Below are 12,220 nucleotides of genomic sequence, written 5' to 3' on the forward strand. Positions count from 1 at the left end.
TAGTTGGGTGCTGGAATTCACATGGGATTAGATCATGACTAAGTGTTACTGAGATTCTGCCAAGCTTTGTAGGGTAAAATGAAATGTGCAAAAATATGAGAGCAACTATGGTATATTGCTCTTTTTAAAAAAAAAAAAAATCCTTAGGATTATGTAATGATGGAGAGGGTTTAGATCAACTCTCACTGTGAACTTAATTGAGAACCACCACAATTAGTAGATAATGACAAAAATCTCTATAACTCCTGAATAATAGCATTTTTTCAAAACAAGAATAAAGGTCCTTAAGATAATGGTCAGTATTGTTTCTCTAATATTATCTCCAGTGATCACATACAGCATCACCAAAACTGACTTTTGTCTAGTAACTGGTAAGGGAACAGTATAAATATCTAATAATTTCAATATTTTTCTTAGTTTACCACAGTTAAAAAGGGACTAATGGTTCAAAAGGAATGTAGCTATTTTATCTAGGTTGCTTAACATTCTCTTTATAAAATTGCTACAATTGAGAAAGTACTTAGCTCAATAAATATACTAGGGATTTATTCTGTTTTTTGGAGGGGGGTAGGGAAGAGAGTACTGGGATTAATTCAAGGGACTTTGCTGCAGAGCTATACCCCCACTCCTTTCCCCCCCCCCCCCTTCTTTTTTCACATAGAGTCTCACTAATTTGCCCAGGCTGGACTTGAATTTGTGATCCTCCTGCCTCAGCCTCCCAAGTCACTGAGCTTATAAGCATGCACCGCCCTGCCCAGCTCAAGAAATTTATTCTTTTGAAAACTACTCCTTGCTACTCATTGTTCTTCTCTTCCAAATATGAGCTGTCTTAAGCAATATTTTTAAATGGAAATTTTGTCCTTTGTGCCTGTTGAAATTTAAATAGCTTGTTGTATAACAGTCTCTTTTACTTTCTTTCAGGAACTCTTTCCAGTAAATAGACAGAGTGTGGATCATTTTGCTAAATACTTCACTGACGCAGGTCTGAAGGAGCTTTCAGATTTCCTCCGAGTCCAGCAATCCCTGGGCACCAGGAAAGAACTGCAGAAAGAGCTCCAAGAGAGACTGTCTCAGGAATGCCCAATCAAGGAGGTGGGAGACCATGGGCAGACACCACCATGGGCAAATAAAGGAATGGAAGTCTGGAGATGTCACTCAGTGGTAGAGTGCTTGGTGAACATATGTGAGGCTCTGGTTCAATCCCCAACACCACCCCCTAAAAAACATACAAATGAGAAGAATTATGTAGGTCATGTACCACAAGCTTTGCCTCCGTATTATTTAAATTAGTTCAAAGTATTGATTCAGAATCCTCTATTTCAATACATTTTAGAGTGTATCCAAAATTAATGTCAGTCCATGTAAATGACTTATTTTGCCAATAATTATGTGATTATGAAAATATTTCATCTGACAAATGGATTTGACTATACATTCCCCAAATACCCTTTTATGTGATGGTTTTTCTGTTTTGTAGTAGATTTTCAACCTGGTTAAGCATTTGATTACTGTCTGAAATCAATACAGGGTATTTTTTGCATCACTGAGTATGAATATGTAGGGTTTATTTATTTATTTAGTGGTGCCAGCGATTGAACCCAGGACCTCACACATGGTAGGCAAGTGTTCCACCACTGAACTATAGCCCAACTCCTAGGGCTTTATATTTGAAGGGAAAAAAAGACCTACTGTACTAGTTTCTTGTTTGATCTCATTCATACTGGCTGTGTATCTCCATTATGTAGAAGTTGAAGAGTTCTTTCTTTTCCCACATACTTCCTTCCTGACCCTGCCACCCTCCACCATGCTGTAAGTCCTGCAGGGCTTCTTGTATGGTTGAGGGTTGGAAATTTTCAGATTGATACTTCCCAGCAAGTGGGGAGGTGTTGGAGAAATGAATATTCCTTAAACCCCATGGCAGTAAGGTCATGATTTTCCATGGTGTAAAAAAAAAAAAAAAAAAAAAAATAGTTAAAACAAAAACCCTTTTCACTCAAGAAAGAGAAGGAAAAGGTTGTACTACTACTCACAAAATAACATACTTGATGTGCTCTAATCACTTCTAAGGTACTAATCTCAATTTGTGATTTTATTTCAAAAGGAAAAAGCATCCAATAAGTTTGATATACAATACATTGTTGCGCCAACCTACATTCCATACTGTCAGAGTTGAGAATAAATTTACATATTTATACATAATTCAAAGGGGGAAAGCCAGCTGAGTATGGCGGAGCTGATGTGTACCAAATAAAGAAAATTGCCTTTGCATTTTATCATGTGTTCACAAATTAACTTTCCACTGAGGTGTGGGGCATAAAAATCAGCAAAAGTGTTAATAATTTGTGGAGAATGGGCTTTTACAAACCCAAGACATTATCCATCAAGAGGTTTAATGCTGAGCAATGGAGGCAAAAATTCACAGCCCTGTTACCTTCTTCAAACCCCAGAGAAGTCAAATTGTTCCAAGTGTTCTCCTTTGGGAATAAATCATTACGTTTTCCCTTTCTCTCATAATCTGAGAATACTTACCAGGAAAGAAGGAACTTTCTTTTCTATGTCAAACCTTTTACTGCTGAGGCAATGAGAGGGGAAATCTCCATCTGCCTCTTGCTTTCTGACCCTCTTTCCATGAAATGTAGGTGGTGCTTTATGTCAAAGAAGAAATGAAGAGGAACGATCTTCCAGAAACAGCAGTGATTGGACTTCTGTGGACCTGTATAATGAATGCTGTTGAATGGAACAAGAAGGAAGAACTTGTTGCAGAGCAAGCTCTTAAGCACCTGAAGGTAAAAATCTTAATACGGAATTCTTTGAGCTGTGGACCAACTACAATTCTTAAAAGTATAACAAAAGGGTTCTAACTGTGATTTTCCAGAATCAAGCTAAACATATGCTTTGTAATATTTTCCTTTTCAAATATCTTGGGGTACATTCTCATTAAAAATAGTATTAGAAATAGTATTCAATATGTCATCATATACACTATTTTACATTAAAGAGAGATATCTATTGGCTTTCTGTTGTATATGCAAGAAAGGTCAAATATTTTTGTTTAAATAAACAATGATTGACATTAGAATTTGAAAATATCTAAGTAGTCGAAGAAATCAACCGATTGTGTTTTGTATATTCAGGTGCATAGTTACATATGTTTTTTGTTTTTATTGGCTTATCCCTATAGAACTATATTAAGGCAAGTGGAAGGTTTAGATCCTGCCTTTATGTACAGTTTACACTTGAGTTGGAAAGTCAATGTCAGAATGAAAACTAGGTAGAATAGAAGTCAAAAAAGATGACTCTGAGTGTTTATGAGAACAGAGGAATACATTGTGCAGCTCCGTTGATTGGGGAAGGCTCTTCAGAGAAAAGCGCTGAGTAGGTCTTAGAAAACAACGGCTAAACATCTGAGACAGAAAGTCAGGACGTTTGGGGTGAGAGAACAGTAGGAACAAAGCCTTACAGATGACCTGTAAAGGTTCTAGGATGTCTGGGGAAGGAGAATCCCACTCTTCTAAAGGCAGAGCCTTACCACTGACACAATAAATAGTGTATGAGGGTGTAATTCATTTTCACAGTACCTATTACACATAGTAGGCCCAGCAGTGATCTTTAATATAGGCGGTCTCACATTTGGTGTGATTTCATGGATTCAGTGAGGGAAATCTGTTAAGATAGTAGGATAAAAAAGCTTTGGATTGGATATAAGATGAAGATGGTAATCCCCAAGTGAACATTTTCTAAACAAGCCTCCAGATTATTGCTATGATTCCGGCAACATTGGCCCCATACCTTCCACATAAGTAATGAGGTCTATCCTCTGCTTCTGTCCTAGCAATACGCTCCCCTGCTGGCTGTGTTCAGCTCCCAAGGTCAGTCAGAGCTAATCCTCCTCCAGAAGGTTCAGGAATACTGCTATGACAACATCCACTTCATGAAAGCCTTCCAGAAGATTGTGGTTCTCTTTTACAAAGGTATCCATCCATGTTGTTCCACAACTGTATTTCTAAATTTGTTGAAGTCCTTTGAGGGCAGAGTGGGATGAGGCACAGAAGACCAAAGGTTCTGTTGATGGGGGAGCAGCCAAGATACCAGTTTGTGAAAGTTTTAGTGAGGCAACCATATCATGTAGAGAGAGTGCACAGGCCATGTATGCATTGCCTCAGGAACTGAGTCCTGATTAGGCTCCTGGGCACTTCTCACTGGTAGAAGTTGCCAGAAAACAGGATGAACTGGTTGTTTCTTGGGGGTTGTGAGAGAATGTAATTATATAAGATAATTAGTCTGCTTTTGAATAGTAACAATTAGCTCTAATAACAATGATTATCAAAATGCTACATATACTATGTTCAGACCCTTTTAGGTGCCATAAAACTGACTTGGAAATTGCTGAAATAATTAGTCTTTTCACTTGGTATTTTAGTTTTCTGGCCCAGCCATTCTCCTATTTTCCAAGGAAATGAGTATTTTTAGATTTTCACATTTAGTGTCTTTTCATTGTATTTATAAGGGTTAGGTTGCCTTGACAACTGGCACTAAAAATGAATGTTAAAGGTTTTGACTGATCTCAATCCCCATACCTACAGCATATAAAAAAATGATCCTTGACTATTCCTTAGTCTAGATTTGCATAGTTTTATGGGGCAAAGAACACTTAAGAGACATTTTAATCATCATAAGCTTCTTATCAAAAGTCATTATCAAAAATAGATGGCATAAGATCAGAAAAATCAAAATATAAAGTAATAACAGTAAATGTTTATTTTCCCTTTGATGTATTCTTAAAATTGTCTATTTTGAATGATAACTTTGGAATTTGATTAATGACTATTCTTAGTCTGTTTAATAGCACTTCATAATGTACTTTTTTAAAGGAACAGTTTTTTTTTAATTTTTATTTTTAGTTGTTGATGAACCTTTATTTAATTAATTTATTTATATGGGGTTCTGAGAATCAACCTAGTGCCTCACACATGCTGGGCAAGCACTCTACCACTGAGCCACAACTCCAGCCCTCACAATGTTTTTTGTTTTTGTTTTTTGTTTGTGTTCTTTGGTACCAGCAATTGAACTCAGGGCCACTCGGCCACTGAGCCATATCCCCAGACTGATTTTTTATTTTATTTAGAGACAGGGTCCCCCTGAGTTGTTTAGTGCCTTACTTTTGCTGAGGCTGGCTTTGAACTCTTGATCCTCCTGCCTCAGCCTCACAAGCTGCACCCAGCTCACAGTGAATTTTAATTGGCCTTCCACATTTTCAAATGTACACATCTTGGTCACAAATTGGCCACAATCAGATCTTTTTGAATGTGGTCATGAGATACCAGTGTCTTAGAATTAGAGTTCACCAAATGATACCTAAGGTGACCCATCAGAACCAAGCCTGCAGGTCATATTGCCAACACACAGGTGGTTGCTGGCAGCCAGAAGTGGGTCCACCTAGCCACTGACCATTCTGTTCCCTGTAGGCACACTGACTCTGTTTGAAAGATTGATAGAGAAGCCCACAGAACAGATTTCACATTTGCTTTGAGAACTTTTTTTTTTTTTTTAATACTACAGAAAAGCAAATTGTTTATAAACTGGTTTCACAAACTCAGTTTCTTTTCTTGTCACTTAATAGATAATCCAACCAACCAATTTCTTCACAAAACTTTTTCTAATTGAGCACAGTTGTTTGAGCAACCCATTTCATTGTACGTAATTCACACACAAAAAATGACAAACTGATATCAATAACGGCATCTAGATGGCATTTGAACTATTAACATCCTTCAAATTTCTCATTTCGTCAATTAATGAGAACACCTTTTCCCATTATGCTCTTATAACAACTTTTGACTGGGAAATAGCTACTTGGAGTTTTGTTCTTTTTCAGTCCTAAACGAAAAAGTGACAGTAACCTAGTGTTATAAAATAACCCAGAAGGAGGCACCAGGAAGTGAGACCTCAGCTCCTCAGGCCATTCTTTAACCAAATAATAAGCTTTTAATAACCTTAAGTTGATAAGGTCTTTGGCCAGTCTGAGGAGATCCAAGGAAACATGAGAAAGGTGTCAACATCAATTTTATTCTGCTTATTATTTTTTTTTAATGAAATCAGGAAACTTTTTTTTTGTTTTTTAATGGAAACCTAAATTATATTACTGATACGTTAAAACTTTCTAGGTAATGTCATAATATTCCATAAACTTTATACATGGAGTTTCCTAAATGAAATAATACACGTTTTTCCTGAATATGGAGTCCCTGAAGAATGGGTTGTTACTATGGTTACACTTACCTCTCTTTTAAGTAGTTATTTACTTTGACATTACTTTGTCCAACAAATCCTTGTGTGCTAGGAGACATGTATTTCACCTGTCTCTGTGAGAATGTGCATGCCCTCATTCTGTGTTTTATATGCCTACAAGGGCAGGATGAACAGTGAGTTTTAAAGCACTCCTTTTCCAACTCTAGCGAGCTTAGAGATACCTGGGGTGCTTGTTTAAAGAGATTCCCTAGGGGTTCTGGCTCAGTTTGTCCAGGGTTGAGCTCAAGAAGTTGCATTTTAACAAGCTTCCCACTTTAAGGAACATTTTGCTTTAAAGCAAGTTTTCAGAACTGTCATAGAAGCCCATCACTCCCTTTTCACTTTTCATCTCTCTTTCTCTTGTACACACACACACACACACACACACACACACACACACACCTTCTCCAACATTTCCAGAACTTGAGGATAACAGAAATTTAATTTATTATTAAATTTAAATTTAATTTTATGATTAACCATGTCCCTATAACTGAATGCCATTCAAAACCATTATTGAAAGATTTTTAAGACTTTTATAGAAACAGTAAAATAAAAGTGAATAAACTATAAATCATACCTTTCAGCAATAAAAGAAACAAGTGATTAGTCATTTAGCAAAGGTTCACTTTCTGTATTAAAATCTAGATTTTTATATTTCTAAGGCAGTGGGAATAAATAATAAAGCCACCACTTTCGACCAACACATTATTCAGTTTTCAATATAATTTCTCCCTTCCTTTCTCCTGAAGTAAATGCCACAGTCTCGGCATGTAGGTCTATAAATAAAATTGCCTTCTCAGGTACTATTATTATCTCTCTCATGGGTTCTCTTATTTGCAGAAATTTCTTAGGTTAAATTCTGTCCCTTATGCAAGTTTTTCTAAAAAAGACTGTGTTATTCTTGTTCTTTAAAAAAAAAAAAAAAAAAAAAAAAAAAAGAATGGCCTTCTTAGCAGAAATTCCTAGCATTAGGGGAAATTATTATTATTTTGTATACCTAAGTGACATTATTAATTTAAAAAATTCTGAATTTCCTAAGTTTCAAGCAATGTAGTTTTAGACTAAACTACCTAAATAGCTAGCATTTTGTAAAGCTTAGCACTTCTCAAACTACTTTTATAATATTGTCTCTTTGATCCTCGTATACACCCAAATTTTAAATCAGAACTCTACAAATTGTGAAATTATTAATTTTTCTCATCAAGTTAATGCTTCTGTCTATTGTACGTGTATTAAATGTATACTGTATTTCGGATCTTGTGTTAAATGCTGGAAATGAGATGAACAAGGTAGCTGCCTACTTCCTGAATTTCAGGATATGGAAGAAAACAGAATTACAATCCCCATGTCAATTGCTAAAATGAGCCTCCTACAGAGGGTGTCAGTAATGGTAGGAAGACAGAGAAGGCCACTAACTTGGAGTTGAAGCTCATTTTGGAGAAGGAAAAGAGAAGGTACCCAGGAGTGCAAATAATTGCTGCAGACATAATGAAGAGAATGTCTAGATGAAAGGAAAAAATATGTATTCTAATCTGAGGGAACTCTGTGCAATCGAGAATGTCTCCTTTTCTCACTGTGCTTTCACTGATATTGTATGTTGCTAGTAGGCACATCTGGAAACAGATGTTGAGTTGTTCTTTTTTGATGTTTAGGTTTTGCCTCATAAGTTGTCCTGTATGCTGCTTTGGTCTCTGTTATTAATTCCCTTGTACTAGAAATTTGCTCTTTCATCAAGTATTTATCACTAAATTGGGTCTTAATGTTTAAGAACTCAGCTTTGCACTGCTTATCTGATTTTATGGGGGCAGTGCAACTGATAGGCTTTACCTATCGTTTTGTGTTCTATTCATAAGCACTGTCACTAACAAGCGTTTTAGTAAATGCATGGCCTCTTTCAGCCTCTGTGTGGCAATAAAACACAGGAATGCTCTCTCAACCTTCAGAAGGAAACCCCAGACAAATAGTATCACTAAACAGCAGGCTAAATCAGCTTTCCAACATGTTCTTTTTACACCCCCAATTCGCTAAGGTATGGAGAGAAAATAGAATTTTCCTTCACATTCTTGTCACATCTTTTAATTCTATTTTTTGTTTTATAACAATAATAATAGCTCAACTTTGCATAAGTGTAATTTATAAGCTCAAAAATATGCTCAAAATTGTCTTGCTGACAGGGATGCATGATCAAAACAGTTTCACAATTACTGATCTAAATCACAACCATCCTAAAGATAGTTCACCAATTATATAAAAGGGGCTTTTACAGTTCCTAATTAGTGTGCCTGAAAATTCCCTTCAAGGCAGTCTTCCACAGTTACAGCCACTTCCTGAGGCCAGAGCTGCCTGCTCCTCACCTGTGAAAACTGACCTCTGATGTCTAGTGGAAATTTCTTTCATACTTCTTAGTGGATAATGGAGAGCAGAAAATGTAAACAGCTTGAAAGACTGGAAGATAAGAGTAATTTTGTAGGATCTTTGAGTTTAACTCTCGGGGTTTAGGCCTTATGAATGATTAAATCCAGACCGCTAAATGCGTAGTACATTTAATGGTAAAGGTAAACCAAAAAACCGGTTTTCTAAGACCAATCATGTCAGTTTAGTTTGTAGTCAGTTTAGTCTCTTTGGTTCAATTCATGAGCCTCTTCCAAGAGCCAGTTTCTTTTTAAAAGGAAGGAAGAAATAACCCTTAACGTTTTTTGTTATGAAAAGGTTTTATTTTAAATGAAATAATATTGAATCATTTCTATCATTTCCATAAGGAAGAATTATATTTTAGTTGCAAATATGTCATCAGAGTGATTTGTCAACATTGCATGAATTCATAAGCATTTGTAATGGATTTGGTACCCATTGGGGACAGTAATAAACACTTTTTATGTTTGCTATCTCGTTTCTTACTCAAATCCCAAATGACAATCCATCAGAACACAGGCAGGCCATCGGGCTTTTATTTCCATATTTGCCCTTCTTTTTTTAACATTAAATATTCTCAATGGTAACTTGAGGGCATGAAGGTACATGGTAATATTTAAAGTTTTAGGTAATAGGTTCTTGACACTTTTCGTTCACTGTGTGTTTGTTTTTCTCTTAATGTAGTACAAGAATAATAGTACTCATGATTTAGGATATTGTGCTGAATGAAAATAAGTGAATGATTTAGTGATGGCCTAAGTGTAGCACTTTGGGTTATGAGCATATTGATCCTGCCACATACCCAAGAAGTTCATCGTTATGTCCAATTATTAGCATCATTTTTGCATCCTATCTACATTTTTTTTTTCCTTTGCCAATTTCCCCTAGAAAAGAAACCCCCTTAAGAGTCATTTGAGGTTGCTCTTTAATCAAGATAGGATTGAACTTGGCAGGACACAGAGTATTCTAAAATGCTGGAATTGCTGATTCATTTGCAAAATTACATAATAACCCTGCTTCCTACCAGCAAACCAATGCTGTAGATTTCCACATGCCATTACCCAGCTATATGCTTGTGTTACATCATGCCTGATAAGATGCCATCATCATCAACAAAGCGATTATTAAATTGTTAGAATATGACAGTGTGCTACTTGGAAATGAGCTTGGATCTTCTGCTAAGTTTCGGAATGGATTTCTCTTAAAATGGAGCTTTAAATATTAAGAGATTGCTTTCTACTAAGGTATAGGACCTGAAGTTCATATTGACAGTCAGTCTGGGGACATGCATCTGAGGTAAAGCACTTTCCTAGCATGTGCAAGGCCCTGGCTTCAATCTCCAGCACCACAAAAATAAATTCAAAAGTGAAAATAAAACAACGTTCATGTAGTAACATTAAAATATTTTATTTGAAATTACAGCTGATGTTCTGAGTGAAGAAGCGATATTGAAGTGGTATAAAGAAGCACATGTTGCCAAAGGCAAAAGTGTTTTCCTTGACCAGATGAAGAAATTTGTTGAGTGGTTACAAAATGCAGAAGAAGGTATGCTTCCATTTAATAACTTTGATGGTCATGAGACAAATAGTTAATTATATTTCAATTGATATGCCTCTTTCACTGTTTCCCCCATACCTGGCTTTCCTAGACTAAGGTTCTTTTTCTCTTCTTCTTTTTAATTTTCTTTCTTTTTGAGATGGGGTCTTACTCTGTGTTGCCCAGACTGGTCTTGAGCCCCTGAGCTCAAGTAATCCTCCCATCCCAGCCTCCCGAGTTCTGGGATTACAGGTGTACATCTCTGTACCTGGCCCAAAGTTCGTGACATATCTCCCGTATCCAACATTTTGCCTATATCTTAGGGCTCCTTTCTAAAATTAAGGCAGTAAAAGTTTCTACACATGGTGCAAAGTAAAAGACAAAAGAAACTAATTATCCTGATAGGATGCAATGAGGAAGAAATAATCGGCAGATGTAAACCGAAACAAATATCTTTCCCTTTGTCACCCATTATGGAATTATGCAGATTTTTATAGCCCCTTTACCAGTATTTAGAATATGAACACAAGGTAAAAGATAATAATGGATGAGAGTGAATCTAAGTAGAATAAAAAGTTCATTTTAGATGAACCAAAGAATGAGAGAGGCTATATTCTTCATTAATACATATGCGTGGGTTGTATTTTTCAGAAAGGCAATATTCCCTTGAAAGTGGAAAATAGGAGTAAGAGCTTGCTATCAGCCCCCATAGATACCTGTTTTACCTAGTGAATGGTAAAGTGCCCTGGGTTGATGGCAAGGTTGGAGCCATGATGATTCGGAATTTTTTCATGATTGTATTTAAAGGAATCTGGGCAGAAATACCTGACTTCTCTCTTTCTTCTCTCCTAGAATCCGAATCAGAAGGTGAGGAAAATTAAAGGGCCGACAAGCACAATACCTAGGTTACCACACACACTCTCTGACTGGGAACCTGACTCATTTGGGAAGAGAAACTTGGCTTCAGTTTTCACAAAAGAAAAAAAAAAAAAAAAAATAGGATAGGCTTCCCTTGTGCAAAGGGGAAATGGTTTCTGTTCTTGTTTTGTTTTAAATGGAGCCCTGAGGCATTGCTACGACACTTGGGACTCTACCTCTCACTCACTGTATGCTAACTTAAAGCCATTCAACCAGGAGTCCAGTAGGAATCTGAAACTCAATACTCAGCAGACTCCTCTTTTTTAGCTGTATTTTTCAGGTACTGTGTGGTGAACGCCCCACTGGTGTCTATTACAGGGCCACTTTGGTAGTTGTGTATCTGCTCGTGTATGTGATTTGACAAACCAGTTTTTTAAAATAAATGGCTTTTTAAAAATCTGCGTTTATATTCTCGGAGCTTTCATTTCTTTACCACACACGACTCGTCCCACGAGTGCATTTCCGCCTTTGCGTCCACAATGTTGAATAACTGCATTTCTCACCATCCCTAAAAACTGCTGTGTGACTTTTACATTCCCATCATCTCCATAGTGGAATAGAAATGAGCCCCAAACTAGTCATTATTGGCAATAACACCATGAAGTTATTAATGACTATTATTAAACATAAATATATAGTTCCATCGTTCTCAAGCTTTCCTCAGCTTTCTTTCCTATTTAAAGGGGAACTAACAAGTCGGTTGATTTAGTTCTCAAAATTATCCTGATCTCAATAATAATATGAAACATCATTTGGGAAAGCTTACAGTTTTATTACAGAAGTCTTTCTTACTCATAAAAAAAACCTAAGATACGACTGCATTGTAGTGGCACACACCTGTAATCCCAGCAGCTCAGTGAGACCCTGTCTCTAAGTTAAATATAAAAAAGGGCTGGGGATGTGGCTCAGTGGTTAAGCAGTACTGGATTCAATCCCTGGCATAAAAAAAAAAAAAAAAAACCTAAGATACTACCCTGTTATTAGGGCACTAGTCGTCTCCAAGAAGGCAAATATTTTATCTAAATAAGAGTCAAACAAAAAGGAGATACATTAGTAACTATAC

General features: G+C 36.5%; 1 protein-coding gene across 6 annotated transcripts in view; it reads left to right on the plus strand.

Moving 5' to 3' along the window:
- The window catches only part of BZW2 (basic leucine zipper and W2 domains 2), a 58,469-nt gene extending 46,911 nt beyond the window's left edge, over positions 1-11,558 (plus strand). For all 6 annotated transcript variants that reach the window (XM_079151911.1, XM_079151910.1, XM_079151909.1 and 3 more), the window contains 5 exons: positions 922-1,092; positions 2,640-2,786; positions 3,833-3,971; positions 10,126-10,248; positions 11,092-11,558. In XM_079151911.1, coding sequence (XP_079008037.1) covers positions 922-1,092; positions 2,640-2,786; positions 3,833-3,971; positions 10,126-10,248; positions 11,092-11,120 — 609 coding nt within the window. In that variant the 3' untranslated portion in view covers positions 11,121-11,558. The remainder of the gene's footprint in view (positions 1-921; positions 1,093-2,639; positions 2,787-3,832; positions 3,972-10,125; positions 10,249-11,091) is intronic.
- The last annotated feature ends 662 nt before the right edge of the window (positions 11,559-12,220 follow it).

Source organism: Sciurus vulgaris (assembly GCF_902686455.1).
Source record: "Sciurus vulgaris genome assembly, chromosome: 8".
In the NCBI taxonomy this organism is placed as follows: domain Eukaryota; kingdom Metazoa; phylum Chordata; class Mammalia; order Rodentia; family Sciuridae; genus Sciurus; species Sciurus vulgaris.